At 44.9% G+C, this 19,319-nt stretch overlaps 1 protein-coding gene across 1 annotated transcript in view; it reads left to right on the top strand.

The window, feature by feature from the left end:
* The window catches only part of DTHD1 (death domain containing 1), a 295,545-nt gene that overhangs the window by 183,795 nt on the left and 92,431 nt on the right, over positions 1-19,319 (top strand). Inside the window, exon 7 of the mRNA XM_069631829.1 lies at positions 9,055-9,302. Coding sequence (XP_069487930.1) covers positions 9,055-9,302 — 248 coding nt within the window. The remainder of the gene's footprint in view (positions 1-9,054; positions 9,303-19,319) is intronic.

Raw genomic sequence — 19,319 nt, 5'->3', positions numbered from 1 at the left:
GCAAGAAGTTGTTTGTTTCCAAAATACAGGAAACAATAGGGGTTACAATCAGTTCCATACGCCTCATAAACAGTGGGAGCAAAGATATCGGATGATAGTTTGTCACCTCTGATGAGTCAAGGTTTGCTTTTTTTTCAGAAGGGCGGTGATCAGTGCACGTTTCAGCGGATCAGGGATCACTCCCTACAAAAACAAGTAACGAAGAGCCACCAAAAATCCTGCCATATCACTCTGTGGGAGGGCCTGAACAATGTGCAAGAACACTGCATCAGTAGAAGATGCTGACCTAAGCTTGCTTACATCCTTGAATACAGTAACATCCTCAATTGGTTCAAATTGAAATGCTTCAGTACTGAGGTTCTCCCCCTTCTGATCAGGGATGGCATGAGTTCACATCTCATTAGTAATTGACTGACATATCAGACAGATTTTCTATGTAATAAAGGTGCTGATAGTGTCATATTGAGTCTGATGGCAAGAGGAATTGGCCTCTAGCGGGGGAGTGGAGGAAAGTTATTTTGCAACTTTAAATAGTTCGCGCGCTGAACATGCGGCAGAAGTGATATGTTGGCATAGAACAAAGATTTTACTGCTGTGATTGCTGTTTGGTAATGAATCACTTCCGATTTATACACATCCGTAGTCTCTTGATCATAAATCGCGCACCACCTGTGTTCAAGGTTTGTTTACAGGCTCGAACAGTGGAGGTAAACCATGAGGTCAAAGGTTTCCAATGCTCAAACCGTGTCTCGATAGGGGCAAAGAAATCTGCTACGTCTATCGGGGCATGGATTAAGGCGCTGCATGGCTTCAGCCCATCTACTGCTGTAAGGTGCTTAGTCCTAGCAATCAAGAAGTCTGCCAGTAGGAGGGGCTCTACCCTGCTCCAGAAGCATTGGGACTGCAGGCAGTTGGTAGGTTGACAGGGGGAGCATGCAGGGCAATAATATAGGGTAAAAGGGCATGGTCAGACTATGTCACCTGGAAGGGGCTAAAAGTGTCTGTCAGTAATTTCTCATAAAAAAATAAGGTCAAGCTTCTTGCCACCAGAGTGTGCAGTGAGATCATTTTGCAGTGAAAGAGAGAAATCCTCTTGACTCCCTACCAGATTTTTGCAGGTTAGTCTGATCATTGGGGTGCGTGTTAAAATTCTCCATAACTAAAATGTTCGAATAGGTGATGGCCAAGTCTGCGGTAAATTGTGGGAAGTTGTTTAAAATGTTGGCTAAGCCTTGAGCGGGGGGCTGGTATGCAACTAAAATGGGAACTGACATTTTGGGTGACAACTGAATTCTGATTAGTAATAGTTCACAGGACAGGTAATGGGTTACAGGAACAATAGTACAATTAATTATAACCTGGTGAATTAAAACAAGCCCTCCCCGCCCCCCTTAGAGGGCAGCGGTCTGAAAAGACACAGTAGCTAATAAGCATCCGGCAACATCTGATTGATGTCAGTATCTGAACATGGAGAGTATCAATTCTCTGTAAGACAGAGTCGGTGTAGGGCATTCTCTTCTAAAATAGTGTAAATGAGGGCCTGATGCGCCCCTGCTTATCTAACGTTGATTAAAAAGGCTCCTAGTGCATTGGCTGGAGTGCTATCAATAGCTTGGCTTAACAGAACTTGGATGCAAGTCTTTTAATATTTCTAGAGATAAACATGTATTGGCAGGGGCTAGAACGAGGAGCTCATCTGGCGCGTAATTCTTCCTAACTATTTTGTTATTCACGTATGGTGTGGAAATAGGAAATCCTTATTCTGGCACAGATTGGAGACCCATGACCCGTCCTTGGCCTGGATGCACCCAGACATGATTGCCTTTCGCGCGCCTTTGGTGCGCTCTCGGGGTGCATCCCCTCCTGCCTGCACATATGTGCGAGGCGTTAATAAGGGCCGTGGCACTTGGACCGCAAGGAAGGAAAGACTCCCTTCCACCTTAGCGATCGTTATATTGCAAGTAGTTTAAAAAACCAACACAATTACAAAATTAAAAGGTCTAGAGAAGTATCCCTTCCCGAAATTTAATAAAATCTATTGCGAGCTTCTAGCAGCATGCGGATACAATTTCAGAGCAAAAGAGTTTAAATGATTCTAAAAAGATGTGAAGTGCGAACGGCAGCCTCACCCATAGTATAATGAAGAGGGAGCCGTGATTGTTAGAAAGATCCTGAGGAATAATTTGATTATATCCCAAATCTCTTCGAAGGTTACATGGGTGGTGCTAACCGTTTTTCCTGTTAAGCTCTTGGATACTTTTCCCAAAATCCAGGGTTAGGTATTAATGCAATGTCATATATGATATGATATGATATGATATGATATGATATGGCATTCATAACGGACCTGTGCACAAGTTTTTCTATGTAATGTGTAAATCACACAAGTCAATTGCTTTCTTCATTTTTATTTTATATAGACTAACCTATGGTTTTAAATATTGATTGCAGTTTGGCCTTCCGATTCTTTCATTATCCTTTTAGCTGTTTTATAAAATTTGAAAAATATGAGTGAGAAACCTGAGTAAAAAAACATGTCAGTGATCATTTGTCCAACCAAAGCATTTATTCTTTTATTTCCAAATTCAGTGTCCAAGGATATCTCTTTGACATCGGTCTATGTTCACGATGCACCTGGCACCACTCATGTGTAAATCACTAGCGTATCTGCATTCTTTGTCTATCCTTTGGTCCAATCCCTTTTAGGAGTGTTTTGCATCCCAGTCGCTGCAGTATCTGTGGACACGTGATTTGTACTAATCCTTGACATCTATTGTACCTGTCTCAATGCTGCCTCTGAACTTCAATCACTTTGTAGGACTGGCTGAAGAGAAAATTCTCTCTGCAAACCAATGCCTAGAAAGATTTCAGGGTCGTTGCTGTCAATCAGACAACGTTATTCTGAAGTATAACCTCTTCTGATTGGAGCCTGACCAAAGGAGCATATTTGCATCCATACCTTTCAGTGTCATTCACCTCTTTTGGTGTATGAGAGAGGATTGGATGAATACATGTTTCAGAAATGGGAATGGCTACAATCCTCAATAGGACTTCCTGCCAGCAATGCCTATTGATTTAATTGCTGCCTCTGGGTGCGGAGGATCCGGACATCACCCCAAACGCAGACACTGGAGAAGAAATGAATTTAAAAAAAGAAAGCTTATTTTCACAATTAACATATGAGCTGGGTTAAACATAATGCGTAAAGTGTGTCCTTTTAGAGCAGAGCTGTAATGAAACATATAGTACTAGGTAAGTATAGTCCACCAGCTAGGTTGCAAGCTCCTTACATAGTATTTCATGCCTTACACTATGCATTCATTTACATTTCGTGAAGTTCTACTCTAATGCTGTGAGCCTCAACCTTTTAATAGAGATGTGTCATAATGTGGACTAGTGCCACCGTCTACACGTGTCCCATTTGTGGAATAGTATGGGGAAAATGACATCAGCGTATTAAGAAGGCACTTTGGTTTTATTGAATTAGTTTAGGATTCGACCAAGGACTCCAGTCCCCCATGGTTTGTGAGTACAGTGCAAGAAGTTTGCTCCAGGTAAGCAACGTTTATTATCAGTGCTGGCCTGGAATTCGCCTGCTGACACACTTTATCTCCAGCCGAGTTCGAAGACCCTCCAATGGATAATCTTTTTTATTTTTTAAATTTTTTTATTTGATTTAACCTAAAAGATTTTTTACAAAAAGGAAGAAGAAGTGCATTGCTTGTACCAATCAAAACAACACTATTTGTCTACTCAAGTCTTTTCATGATGCTAGAGGAATTGAAAGAGAAGGGATCACAGGATGTCTATTGGCCGAAGCGGCTGAAAGAGTGTCTTGTTCATATATTCTAGGATCTTAAAAGCCGCTAGTTGCCATGAGGTACTGTCTCCTGCTATCAGTTTAGCCCAACACACGTCTGGATCACTAAGTTCGAACTCTGAGAATATTCCCTTCAAGTGCACTGTTCTTATTTGGAGTGTGCTAGGGCATGACAGGAGTAGATGTCGGATTGATTCTATTTCTGGTGACCCCTTGCAAAAGCGACAATCCTTAGACAATGACTCTCCTCTGATCGCCAAGACTTCATTAGTCGGTAGAAGATTCAACCTTGCTCTCATTAACAAGTCGCGCGCCTGCCTACACGGGAATTATTTGACGTATGGTTGCAGTTCGTTGTACTTCCTGATGTTCAACGGCAATTTGTTTTGTGCAGCTGCTGCTTGAGTTTGTATCCAGTCAAGCTCCTTTAATCTTGTTTGGATTTCTTACTAAAGTCTCTTCGTCACATTCCGTGGTGGCCAGTACCTCTTGGTTTTATTTAAACCAAGTCATGAGCGTCTTATTTTTGCCGCTCCTGCTTTCTTTGAGAATTAAGTTCAGTACTGTTGATCCATCAGACATTATACACATGCGGTATAACATCAGAGTATTAATTCTCACTAAGCTTCCCAGTGATAATAAACTTAGTTCTTGTCTTATTATCGTCACAGATGTGGAATTAGGGAGGCCTAACGTCGATCTCCAGAAAGTTGCTTCCAATTTTGGCCACACAGTCAACGGTACGTTTGTCAATGCATCTGCTCCATACGTAAGAGTGGGGACCACCTTTTTTTTTTATAAAAGTCCAAAACTGGAATTAGCGAGAAGCGACCACACTTTCTGTTGATGGCCTTTGCTTGTGCTGTTAGCTTTTTGGTCGTTGCTTTTAGGTGGTCCTGCATTGCCAATCTTTTTTAAATGGGAGAAAGAGAGGCAGAGTAACCCCACTTGTAGTTGTGATCGTCCTGAGACCATAAGCCACGTTTTCCTATTCTGTCAAAGTTATGGGATCTGACAGATACAATAGATACATCCTGGTTTAATGACGGCAGGCATCTGCTAAGAAAGTATTTGCTCTCAATGCATTGCCTCAAACCATTGGTTGGTCAGCTGGCTGTGATTCAGTTTCTGCTGAATGCATGGGAGGGGGAGGCTAGACATGGAGTAGCATGCGCTCATCCCTGGCTTTTTGGCCAGTAGTGACCTGGCCTGTTACTTTACTTTGTGATCATAAAAGCGAGAGAAGAGTCTTTAGTAAGGTTTTAATTCTGTGGTGTAAGTTTGAAATTAGGTTTGATCTTTTGCTAATCATTTATATTGTATCTACTTTAAAATGTGAGCAGTTGGTTTCTTATTATAAAGAATTGTTATGTATAATAATTTATGACGGTGGTCACAATGGTTAGTGATGTGAAGTTTAGCACCAAGGTTAAATCGGCCAAAAATTCATTAATCTGCACCTTGTTTAATGCATTATTGATAACCTCAAACAGATTTCAAGTTCCAACCCCCTATCCACTGATTCCTACGGGAAATAAACTGAAAATGCTTGCGTCATTTCTCACTTTGTAATGACCTGTCACAAATTATTGACTACCTCATACATACTCTATGCATTGCAAATGTAATTTCATTTAATATCTCATTTGCCATTCTGTGCCTCTGAACACCTAATGGAGAGTTGTGTCATGAAAATAAAGCCTTATTGATGGCCACAGGGAGAGGTCTGAACATGTTCAATGGCAGAGGAGTATATTATTCGACAGCAAATCCTCTCTTTACTTTCCATGTCAGTAAATTACCACAAAAAAAGTAAACCTTGTCATTAATCCTTTTTCAGACCTAAGTGCAATGGCCACAAACCTATATTTGGCAGCTGGCCCCTGGCATTTGTTGGGTGCACGGATCCCTCCACCCCATTAATTTATGATCTATATTTACCTCCGAAGTGATCCATTTTTAGGGCACATGTGCACTTCCTGAGGCCACGTATGAAGTTAAATGGATTATAAATATCAATCCACATTTTAACTGCAACTTGTGTTATCAGAAGAAGGAGAAATAAGTTATGATACAATATTAAAAAATCATCTCGTTTTTTTAACGCGTGTGAACAAATGCATACACACATTTCAAGGACCCTTATTCCAATCTGTAATGATTTGAAAAGCAGTATCTTCTGTCTGAAGTCTGAGCACAAAACTTTGTGTATTTCGCCACCAGGATATTCCTGATATATAGGAATATTTAACTTTTAGCAGTGATTCATGGTTTTGTTTAGCACATTTAAGGAATTATATTTACTTCAAAGTATGCTTTAGGTGTTATTTCTTTGCTTATGGTATTCTCAGTGTTCTCAAAAAGTCTCCACAATGAAACACTTGGGTACAGGCACGTTATAAAGGCCATATCATATCATAACATATCATATCTAAATAAACCATATATGCCCTGTATTTACTTTTAAAAGCCATAACCTTTGCACACGTTGTGTTTACATACATGTAGTATAAACAATACTCATTTTAAAAGTACTTATGGCCTGGTAATTTGTTTGACCCGAGCCAAATGGCTGACAATGTGCTCATCGGCAAAACCAACTTTGTTCTGCCTTAACAGATATGGCACAACCACAAGATCATTTGAACCTGCCTGCAGTTTATCCACATTAATGAACTGGTGCACAGCATCATGTGCAAATCACTAGACAATGTGATTCAACTGGGTGAGACACACTACCCCCGGTAACCCTTAGCCCCTATTCCACAAGGTCATATGGCAACTGATGAGTGGATGTAGCAATGGAAACTTCTCCTACAGACCACTACAGCTTTAGGCATAGACAGTCCAATCTGAAGAAGAAACCACCAAGATTATGAATAGGCATAAACTAGAAAATATAGAGTAGTCTGGGAAGGACCGTCAGGCGCTGAGATGGTTCTAGTAGAGACATCTGAGCCCATAGGATCTGTAGGACCAAGTGGAGGATAAAGACACCCCAGAAAGGTTACCCAGCTGCTAAAAATCCAAAGCAGAACACAGATAGTGAGATAAAAGCCCTGACAGTATGGACAAACCTGGTTTCAAAATTGGCACCAACATTCTGCAGCAGCTAAGTACACCTGATGTAGTTCCATAGAACACGATATTTGACCAATGTTCATTCTGAGTAGAGGGGCTTCCATACCCCCTTTTAATTTGTGAAACTTGGGGTTTCGCCCTAAGCAGGCATTGACCACTTGTTCACTGTGCCTTAGAGAGGGTCAGCTTCACCTCTCTGAGGGGGCCCAACAGGACTGAAACATGTGTCTGGGGCTGCTGGTGCTACCCTTGTTCAGAGGAGAATTGCCTAGCATTTCAGAGATGGACAGCCATTGTGGGTGGGACCAGACTGATATGCAAATGGTTATTTCTCCTCTGTGAATGGTGCAGTGAACTAAAAACGTGCTTGTAGACCCTCCTGCGTGGGAGAGATTCAATAGAATAGGGTATTTGAGACATGTTGGTTCTCCTTAGGGGGCTCCCACAACCCTGTTTAAATTGTGAAACTTTGGGTTTCACCCTAAGTAACCCAGGGTAATCCAGACGAAGGCCTTTTGCTCATTGTGCCTTAAAGAGGTTCAGCTTTACCTCAATGAGGATGCCCAACAATGCTGAATATGTGTCTGGGGCTGCTGATGGTACTCTTGTTCAGAGGTGAATTGCCTAGCATTTCGGTGCTGGACTGCCCTTGTGGGTGGGACCAGACTCATATGCAAATGGATATTTCTTTTCTGTGAAGGGTGCAGTGAGCTAAAATGTGGTTCTAGACCATCATGGGTGGGAGCAATTCCATAAAACAGGGTATTTGACCGATGTTCGTTCTCAGTAGACGGGCTCCCTGTAGTAAACCTGCAGAGTTAAACAGAAATCAAAGCAAAATCCAGCAAACCTGAGGCTGGGTTAGAAATGTCCCTACATAAGCCTTGTACTGATGGGTGATGCTCAAATCACTCACCAGGGTATCTAAGAAAACGTTTTGAAGGCCAGCCCATCAGGTGTCCCCAAAAATTGCCAAGGATTAGGGCCCACCCACACTGGATGTTCAATGACACGTATAGGGCTAGTGGCAGGTCTAAACAAGTCCAACCCACAACAGAGGGTGGGGTCAGAGCGAGGCAACATGTGCACAAGAGCAATTTTATGCCTGCCTTGTGGTTTCCCTAAACAAAGAACCAGCCTGCAAACAAAATGGCAGTGAGCAAGACAAAAATACAGTGTTATTACAATGGCAACCACAAAGGTACACTGGGTCATTAATGCAGTGAATCACAACCCTGTTGAAGATTAAAAAAAATTAAAAAATAATAATTTACAGCCGCTATCAGTCTACTCCCTAAAACCAGATAGATATAATCACCATAGCACCAAAATGGGGTTAGGGGGCTTAAAAAGCACCTCTGTCCTAGAAGCCATGTGGACAACAATAGAACCAGGTTGGGGGCTTCAGCAGCAGTACCCCTGACATCAAACATAAATCAAAGAACCTAAAAACCAAAGGGGATAAAGGAAAAGATTAGGGGTCCCGTATAATGAGACAGCAGAACCACCAAAAATGTAATTCTGTCATAACACATGGCATTCTTGATAGGCATCAACAGTCTATATCCTATCATAGACATCTCATTATCACATATGACCAATATTATAAACATATTCAAAGTACCTCCGCCTGTAACCACCAATGTCAGCTATGGCACATTCCAGCAAGAATACCATGACTGATTTGTTTTAAACGGCCACAAGGCTAGAGGCTAGCTTAAGGTCATCAACAACTAAATAAAACATTTGCAGAAATCTTACTGCTTGATCACACCTATGCAAAAGACCATTGACCACATACAGGAAGAAAGTATGCAGTTTTGCCCATCTTGAGAGAATAGGTTTGCTTTTGGAAATGAAGAGAATATGATATGTTGAACATGTGGGGGCTTTATATAAATTATACTAATAATAATAAACCATATCCTCTATATTTGCAGTGCTTAACCTGGTACCCTAACCTGGTGGCTTTGCCGATGCTCAATATAGATGAAATTGTCACACATTGTCACAAATTGTTTCTGCATGTAGATTTTCTTGCCATAGCCAAGCACGTATTGCTGCATTGAGTATCAACAATACCTTTAACACGTTTTATTAACAATAATGAAGCTGCTAAAATTCATCTTAAACTGCGTTTTATATTTATTTAGGAAAGGGAGATGACATTGGAAAACTCTACAAGCTCACATTTCATTCTCAGAGAAAGCAGAGACTGGAACTGACACTCAATGTAGTCGATGAATTTGGCAACTACTGCTCTCCACATTATAAGGGGACAGCCGTTTTTTATAAGTTAAACAAGGAAGAAATAGAAAAGAGCTATTCCCATCCTATTGCGCCAGAATACTATGAGCAAAACATGACACCAATTTGCAAACTGCCCTTAACTTTGCCCAAGGTAAGAATTTGCTGTGTACGCATCATAATGCCTTATTTGTATTGTGGGAAGATTGTTTTTGTTTTACTCGGCACAGTCATAACATGTATGTTTGCATGGATATAGTAGTAAGAATGACATGTTCTTGTCTCTGATTTTTATATTTCTTTCCTTTGAAACAAGTCACTCTTTCAATCCACTATCACACACATAAACAGAGAAGAGTACAGCTACATTATCATTATAAATCACTTGTGCTCTAGCACCTTTCAGCGTCTCTTGTGCTAGATGGGATTCCCAATAACTGAACAGACTCAAAGAATATGGCAAAGTACTATTTTGTTCTCAATTTAATAAAGCAGGGCAAACTGGCAGACATCGAACTGATGCTTGCACACTCACACACAATCTTGATTACACATAGGTTTTGTACCCCAATATATGTCATCTATGATGTCATCCTACATGGCAAACTGTCAAACCTATTGAATGGAGGGATTGGTTAGAGTAACATATCTACTTATAGAATACATAGCGGTTAGTACACCATTGGCTGCCTCTTAACTGTAAGGTACGCCTCGAAAAACCTCTAAATAAGTATAATACTGACACAATGGCAGCAGATCTGTCTATGCAACATTGTATAACAGGTTACCCTGCAAAGCCACTGACTGGTTGGCATCCCCATACAACATTGGACATTCGACCCGGCTAGCAGCACGTAAGATAAACGAAACCCATGTGCTTGAGTCATGTCAGATTACTCCCCACTTTCCCAATTAATCCATCATCTCTCATCAGTCCAACCATGAGCCAAGGTTTCCTGTCAGTACTTAACCTTGTCGCCTGCTCACTATTCTGGAATATTCATGGCAGTGTAAGCACATCACTAGCGTCATCCACAGCTTAATGAATAGCCCTTGTTTTCGACTTCTGAATCACGTGTGAAGAGACTGCAAAAATGTTCATTTCAACCTATTGGCCCTCATTACGACCCTTGCGGAAATGGAAAAATGATGGCGGAAATGCAATACCGCCATCGAACACCGCTCGTGCGATCATGACCCGTCAGCGTAAAGTACGATGCCATTAGCGACACCGCAGTGAACGGCAACGCTAACTGCACCAAGTACGCGCACGCGCGCCTTGCAAAACCGGAATCACCGCCATGGCGCAACGGTACGCGAATTCTGACCCTAGCGGACATGTACTGAACGCCATCAAGCACGTCGTAAAGTACCATTCCGCCATGGCGAGAAATACGGCAACGCGAACCAACCGTAAATGGCCCACTGAGTGCCTGTACTCCACTCCCTGGCCTCATTGCACAACTCCTGGCATGCGCAATGTACTCACACTATGCAACCAGTGAAATCCACAATTCACCCATGCATGCCAACGTAGAAAAGCATGCAGGGGCTCAAAGCGCCCCGTGAGTGGGCATCCATGTACGGCATGTCACCATAGCCGTACTGACGCAGCACAGGCATGTGAAGGTACAACACATCAAAATGAAAATCAAGAACACATGACACAAAACAACAGTAGTCCCCCATCGCTTGCCACCAGCGCAAGGCAACATCCACAACAGCATCCTGAGGGGGATTGCACCAGCCCTGTACTCATGCCAGTAAACAAACCAACCATCAGCAGAAGCATGTACCACACAAGTCGGCAGAGTGACTGAGCAGCCAGGCTCATCCCAAGAGGGGCCGATGGGAGCTGCAGGGCACAGATGGCATCAATACAGAAGCTATTCCAATGGACATGACCCCAGTCCCCCTCCAACAAACGCACGCAAACACAGTCACCTGTGACCAGCCACATTCTGAACAACCCATCATTCCACCAATCGACCTGGCTGACAGGCACCAGTCGGCCAAAAGCCAATCCCCCGCCCCTGAACAGCACATCATGTAAACAGTCACAATGGCAGCCTCTATCCGTGACCATACTGTGCTACGTAGGCAAACGCGGCCAGTACTGTACCACACAACTCAACTCAGAAGGCGGAACACAATGCAGATCATCACGCAATACATACCGCCACAAAGCGAAAATCGCCACATCACCTGCAAAGAACAACGCAACACGACAAATATCGGAATACAATTTAAATGCACATCCAAATGACAAAGGCCCCACAGCAATTTGCAAAATACCACCAAAACAACCATCATCACCGAGGGCTGCATCTGCAATAATTGACCGGCTTCCACTTGTGTGACGCCCTGTACCATCATGGCACACAGGGCTTACATCAACGTTCCAAAAGGCAACATGGAAGCGGCAAGAACCGCAGGTCCGTCCCATGAGGCAGGCACTAGTCGAGCTGAAAGGCCGAAATGTTGCACCTAGCCACCAGTACAGCGTAAGGGCATGTGGCCCATTGGCGATCGTCCCATATGATCGAAATGGTGCTCCACTGATTCACCCGAAGCTGCAGGAGTCGAGAGTAAAAACCATCTGGAGGAGTGGCGTAGAGATGGCATCTGCAATAGGGCAGGAGATACCTGTCACCCAAAAGAAACACAAATCAACCGATTGCATTACGGGACTCATGATGCATTACAATCTTCATTCAACACACCAAATCCACACCCATATGCATGCTAGCCCACTCCAAAGGAATATACACACCCCTAAATCAGTATCGAATCACAACGAAACCAATCGAGCTAAATACACCATTGGCAACGTCGGTTACTGTGCATGCGTCCGTCAAGATAGAACCCATGACATGGGATTAGTAACGTGCCTAGACACAAGTGTATGAAGGCGCGTCGAGACAGGGAGGATCCGACAAGGGCAGATAGACGTATGTCCCACTATGGCAGCCTTGCATCACATAACGCAGGGGAAGGGGAGTGAACCAAAAAACCCATGTACATGGCAGACCCTAAACGGATTCATCAGTCCATGCATCCACACATCATCCCCTCATCCCGCAATGAAAACGCATGAATATTCACTCACATAATATGTGAAACTTCCATCGCGTCTGTGCGTAATGCAGTCCGCCAAAAACCACTGTGCCCCTGGCCGGATCTGTAGTGTTGTGAAGCAAGATGGATTTGGGAACGTCCTGCCTCATCGTCCACTACGCTATTGCGCATCCCATTCAATTCATATCATTCATTGCCTGCTCGTTATGGGCCATGTCCCAAGGACATTCTACAATAGAACGTTACATTTCCAGCCAGACCTGTGGGCGTATCCTCGCCGCTACTTCAAAGCCCAAAATGCTGGCCTTCGAATTCCTCACTTGCAACATCACGTCGAAAAGGCTTCTGTGAACGCTTGCATTCACAATTACATCAATGTAGTGCGGCTGTGTGTCATGATGCTAACTGGCTGCAATCACAAATGGTACGCCACGCCCGTCGGTGAATTACGTTACTGTGCTGCATGAGGGTCGCCCATCGATCGAGCCCTACATACCACTGACTCTTCACAGGTATGTAAGCGGCTGCAATCATAGCATGTGTAACAATGGGAGCATAGCATGAAGATCAGTCAAAGTACATCACACTGCCATCGGGATTAGATACATGATTCAAATCCCAAGATGCCATGCGGCCAAATGCAGCCTTACGTGCGGGACGTGCTCGACCAGAAGGGATTGCATCTGCCACAGATTCATTCAATCAGCACAGGTGGAGGCCATACAGGCCGACAGCACATATATTGCAGACCCAAACCCCTCCCACAACCACTCCCACTCCAAAATGCTACCGGCAGGACTAGCGATGTTGGGCCTGGGGTACCAGATAGCACTGCAAGTGCTACAACTACAAGAAGACGACGAACAACAACAGGTACAACAACCGGGCGCACAGGGGAGACGGAGGAGAAGGAGGAGGAGGAGGGCAAGGCAGGGTCAGCAAGGCCCACAAGCACTGCCACTACCACCACGCAGGCGGCCCGCAATCCCACGCCTCCGAGCCGATCCGTTCAACCTCACTGCTGAGCAGATCCACACCCTCTACCGTTTGGACCGGGACACCATAATCGCCATTGTGGACATGACACATGCTGACCTCGTGAGCATGATAGATAGCCCAACCGCCATCCCACCCCTACTGAAGGTGGTGTCTGCACTCCACTTCCTGGCCACAGGCACCTACCAGCACACAGTGGGACAGTTGCATGGCATTTCACAGCCACTGTTCTCACGGACACTCTTCCAAGTGCACGATGCCCTCCTGAAGCACGCCGACGACCACATCACACTACCACGCACGTACCAGGAGATTACCAACGCTAAAGTGGGATTCCATGCACTTGGCGGCATCCCGGGTTGCATTGGTGCCATCGACTGCACCCATGTTGAATTGGTTGTCCCACATGCCATGGAGGTCCAGTACCGCAACCGGAAACAATTTCATTCAATCAATGTGCAAATGGTGTGTGACTCCAACAAGATATTTACGCATTGTTGTGCCAGATTTCCAGGATCTACCCATGATTCTATGGTCCTGAGGAACACAAGAATACCACGCTACATGGAGCGACACGCAGGGCACAGATCCTGGCTACTCGGTGAGTCTCATTCCATGCATGACATCGTGGCCCATTTGATGCGTCAATGACCTTGCAGGGGGGGGGGGGGCTACTTAGCACTATCATTCCACTGACACCCTTTATTCGTCTCATACAGGTGATGCCGGGTATCCACTGAAGAGATGGCTCCTTACACCAATCCGGAACCCACAGAACGAGCATGAGGAGGACTACAACCATGCCCACTCACGTACCCGTGTGGTCATTGAACAGGCATTCGGCCTACTGAAGGCTCGTTTCCGCAGCCTCAGCAGGTCTGGCGGGGCACTCATATACAGCCATGAGAAGGTTTCTAAGATGGTCATGGCATGTGTCATGCTGCACAACATGTGCATACGTAGGAATGTGCCCATGCCCCCTGACGCTGTACTGCATGCACCTGAAGATGATGATGATGATGAGGGTGGGGATGTGGAGGCACCTCAAGGAGTCCATGAGGCACAGGATGCACGTGCAATCCGACAGAGCATCATAGATGCATGCTTCTAGCAACCACGCATGGTGCCTATTACACGGAAAGGGGACCTGTGGCACTGTGTGTGTGTAGTACAGGCACATTGTGGACTGTACGCCTATGAAGGCCTCGTACGCAAATATCAATGTCCACACATGTCATTGGATGATAATGAGGTGCTGTATTGTTAATGTGATTTGATTTATACACCCTATGGACCCGCCACCCAGTGAAGCCCAACACACCCCCTCCACCCTACTACCTCCCCCCCCAACACCAGTGTCCAAATATGCATGCTGTCCGTGGGTAGACGCTATTGCAAGCCCCCTCTACGGGTATCAGGGGCACCCCTGCCCGTGGAGCGCAGGTTCCTGCCAGATCTGCGTTGGGGGCTGCCCTGGACGGAACTTGCCACGGATGAGGTCTCTGCCTGCTCGCGTCCATGCATGTCTCTGAGGGTTTGTGAGAGCTCCGAGAGCACACGGCGCACAGCAGCAAGTTCAGCACAAACGTCTTTGGACGTCGCATGCAGTTCCCCCCTCAGGCTCTCGGTGCTTTTCTCCATTTGTGCTCTCAGGCTCTCGGTGCTTCTCTCCATTTCTCCCCTGAGGCTCTCACTACTTTTCTCAATTTGTGCCCTGAGTGTCTCGGTGGATGTTTCCATGGCTGCCCTGGAACCCCCGCATTCATTTGCATGGTCCTTGAGTAGCGTGGACGCTTCCTGCTGTTGCTCGATCAGCAGGTCGAGGGACTGTTGCCTCTGCTGGGCCATGGACATTTGCGGTGGTGTGACAGGGGGGCTGCTCAACACATGTTGCCTTGGCACAGGACTTGTGGGGGTTGGCCAGTCGTCGTCTTCAGGGTGCCCCTGCGTGGTTTCGTCATGGTGTAGGGGATGGAACATGCAGGGGGATTGGGAAAGGTCATGGATGGTACCTACGTCGCCAGCACTGTTTTCCGTGTCGGAGCATGCTGGCATGACAGCTGTGTCACCTATGGTGCTGCTACCACCAGAGGCAGTGCCATCAGATACGTTCTTTGGGGGGACCTGTGGTGCTGGGGTTGTGGACTTGCTGGCTGCTGGGGTGCCTGTTGCAGTCCCCTCCAGTGTGCTGCCACTTGATTCCTGCTGCTGCCGTGTCTTGATCCTTGCACCTGAGGTGGAGGCTCTTGGGACGTTGGTCCTGGCCCTCTTTGCAGGCGTGCTGGTAGGGGTGTCCTGCAGCTCGTCGTTGGTATCGGACCCTGTGGTGGAGTAAAGAGGGGCGAGCGTTAGTTATGGGTCTGTCGGATTTGGAATGGCAACGTATCAAATGCATTGGGGTGGTACATGAGGCTGATTTGGGACTGGGCCTTGGAGGTGGTCTCATTTTCGTGTGGATTGAGGATGCATTCATTTGGCTGCCTGCAGTTAGGGGGTGCATGCTGCACATGTAGGGGTTGTTTATGGCTTCTTGATTGATTTGTTTGTTCATTCTGACTTTTAGAGGGCGCTGTCAGGGCTAAGTATGTATTGCACTATGGGGTCACATGGTACTGCACATGTTCGTGGTTTGTGGATTTCGCATTGTTTCTCTTGGCCAACCTACCTGATTCTCCGGATGTCGGCACTCCTTTCTCCATCCCTCCGACTCCCTCTATGCTCTCCATTCCTATGGTGGAGGCGCAGATTTCCTCCCAGGGGGTCAACTTGATGGGCGACTCTGAACCCCCCCCGGTAGCTGTGGCGATGTTCCTGTTCGCAGAAAGTATGCTGCGTACGCGGATCCGCAGGTCGTCCCACCGCTTGCGACATTGCTGTGGCGTGCGGGGTGTTGTCCCCACCGCACTTACGCGCTGTGCCACCAGGGCCCATATGGCCTTCTTGTTGGCAAGGGCCGTCCTGGTCATTTGACTGGAGAAGACGACGGCGGAATTTTCCTGTAGGGTCTCGGTGAGCACGGTCAGTTCCTCTCGGGAGAAGTGTACCTGCCGCTTGCGGTCACACGCTTTCTTGGCTACCTTTCCCATATTTATTTTTTTAACTGGGGTTGCTAACGGGTTGGGATGTGTGTCAGGGTCGGATTTTTTATGGTTGTGTTGGGATTCGGTTTTTATAGTTGTGCGGCGTGCTGTTTCCCGTTCCGGCCACATGCTTTTACTTCCGTTTCCGTATATTTACGGTGGCCGTAATTTGCGGTGCACGCTCGTTACGGTGACCGCTCATTACGGTGACCGCTAAGATGGGTGGCGGTATTGCACCTGGTGCAGCGTACGGCGGCGGTAAGGGCCGTTTTGGGGTCATTTCCGCCATCGCAGCCTTTCGGATTCCGCCATGGCGTAATGCTCGTGCCCGATGGGTCGTGATTGGCCGCACTTTGCTCCTTCGTGCAATGGCGGAAACGCTATTTACGCTGTTGCGGTCCGGTCAGTCACTTTCCGCCAGGGTCGTAATGAGGGCCATTGTCTATTCCTATTTCATTCAATTATGCTGGGTATCATTGCTCCTCTTGGCTTCTCGAGACTTACTCACTCTATCTTGTATAGACTTTATAGACTTTATGCACTTTTAATTGTCCAATAATTGGCTCTTGCAAATGTTTTCTTCTTCTTTAATCTAAGAGAAATATGTCTCACGTCCATGGTTATCTGTCTGCCTCCCTTTGTGCCTTGCCGGGATTCATTAAAAATAGCATCCTTGATCCCAGGGCAACCCAGACTCCTCTTAGTTTTGCACACAAAGCTGTTCTCCAGCATCTCCTGACTCTGCAACCCTGGTCTGACTCAGAAGTAGTTGGATTGAGCCTTAGCACGAGCCAGCATCCATCTTCCAATTATGTCCATCCTAGGCAAGTTATATTTTCCTCTATAGCAAGCTTCTATATGTCTTATCTACCTTGTGTTGCTGCGTATTTACACTTATTGATCAGCCAGTTACTTTATCTTCTTGTGCATACATGATTACTTTATCATTTTGTACATGTTCTATTGCCCCTTCAGTTCCATTATCATTCTTAAGTATGTTCATATTGGTTCAGTATGTTTTTGCGCATCTTCTTACTGACATCACTCTGCCCTCATCAGATTTCACTCAGCACTCCATGATGTCCAGTGGTGCATGCTCACATCCTTCCACGCGATATCCTTCCACTCTCTCAGTGCAAGGATACATTCAATACTGTTGTCTAAGTGCATATTGTCTCTCTTACACTCGATTTGGTAAAGGGACAACACATGGAGTTCCATATAGGGCTCTTCTACTGTTTCAATATGACGGCGGAAAGGGGGCAGGATTTAGGTAAAATTCATCCACCTGCTCCTCTAAACACTTATTTTTACTGATGCTGTTTTTATTTTCAAAACCACACATTGACACAATCTTTAAGCCAAGTGCCTAAAAATAGTGCTGCTAAATTGAGAAGTAATGATGAGACACATACACTGGTTATCACAAAAATTATAAAAAGAAAATGTAGCACAGTGACTTTGAACACAAATAATTGTTTGGTGTAGTCAAGACCCAATCTGAAAGTGAAATAACCACAAAGATGCACAAAGGCTCTCAGGGATCTTAATTGTTGGTAGCATGTGTTAGTGTCATTTTAAAATAAAAAGTAAGCCACAATCTATAGGGAGTTGGCCCGCTGCTCGTTTTTGGCATGAATAAATGACTGCTGATTTAATACCAATGATAAAGGGATGGGGTCAGTAATCACTTGCTGGACCACTATTTATGTAGAAAAAACAGTGTAGGAATACCGAAACTTTATTTGAATGAATGTGGAAAACATTTCCTTGTGAAACAAAATATAATTTGTCCCAATATTTTAACCTATGGGCATACATCTAACATAACATTTTATATGAAATTGTTTTTTCAAAAAAACAGGCACTATATAACAAGCACAGTTTGGCAGCTAATCTATAGTCGCAATAGATCATACAATTTTTTTTTAGCACATCCTCTTTTAGAGTATGTAACATAATTATTCAAAAAAACAAATCAACAATCAGATGTTCAATTGATTATTAGTCTTCCTCCTCCTTTTTCTTAGATCTAAATTGCTTGTGGCATTCAATTGAAATTGGGAGGTGTTTGACATCATTGTTCCCTAGCATGGTAAAAATACTGAGTGAGTGCTGAGAAAGACTTTACATAGATGTTACGGATGCCACAGGTTATCAAACTTTGAGGACGAAAACAAAAAGATCCTCCTTCTGTCAGCCAGTACTGTAGAATTTTGCTCACTACTTTTCATGAGTTATGATGACTGTTCAAACATGGTCCTAGAATCTGGCACTATGCCTAGGTCAATAACATATTCCAAACCCTGAATCACCCACATTTTCTCTGGAATATAGTGATTGTAGTTTGAGTGATCTTTTAAGAGATACTGGTGATAGATTTGAGTGAAGTGCATGACAATTGCATGCTGATTAAATGTGTAAACATTGGTTTTGAGAGGTCAGACCTTTTTCCTGCCAGCAAATGTCCAAATCAGACAAAGTATAAAGTATATTAATTAGGCCAGAACCTTTCCTTTGATGAATTATCAAAGCACCCAAAGTCTCTAAGTGACTAATGGCTCATACCTGGCTGCTTCTTTAATATAGAACCCACAATTAAATATTTGTTTGCAAATGACATTGCTTTTAGAAATGCACAGGTCATCATATTCACAAAGGTGGCCCTCACATTTTCACTGGTCTGTGCTGCAGCACAAACGATTCACTGGCCACCCACCTTGCATACATTAGAGGGAACAGCCTTGCAGGCTTGTAAGGGTATGCATTCGTAAGTGGGGAGTGGCGGGAACGAGTTGGAAGTAGCAGAGACAAAGTGGGGATGGGTCAGATCAGTAGGCAAAAAGAGACATCCGCAGGATGTTGTATGGAAACCTAAGAACCATCAAGCTGCAATGGCTACACTTGCCTGGAAGCCTGGGAACAAGATTTGCTCTCAGGATTTCTACATTTTACTCCTGGTGCTAATAAGATATAAAATTAATCTGTTCCATGAAAATACATTTACATTAAGAGTG

Source organism: Ambystoma mexicanum, chromosome 6q (assembly GCF_040938575.1).
Source record: "Ambystoma mexicanum isolate Mex_15411 chromosome 6q, UKY_AmexF1_1, whole genome shotgun sequence".
NCBI classification, from domain to species: domain Eukaryota; kingdom Metazoa; phylum Chordata; class Amphibia; order Caudata; family Ambystomatidae; genus Ambystoma; species Ambystoma mexicanum.
Note: the sequence above shows the minus strand (reverse complement) of the source record. Positions and strands in the feature narration are given on the sequence as shown.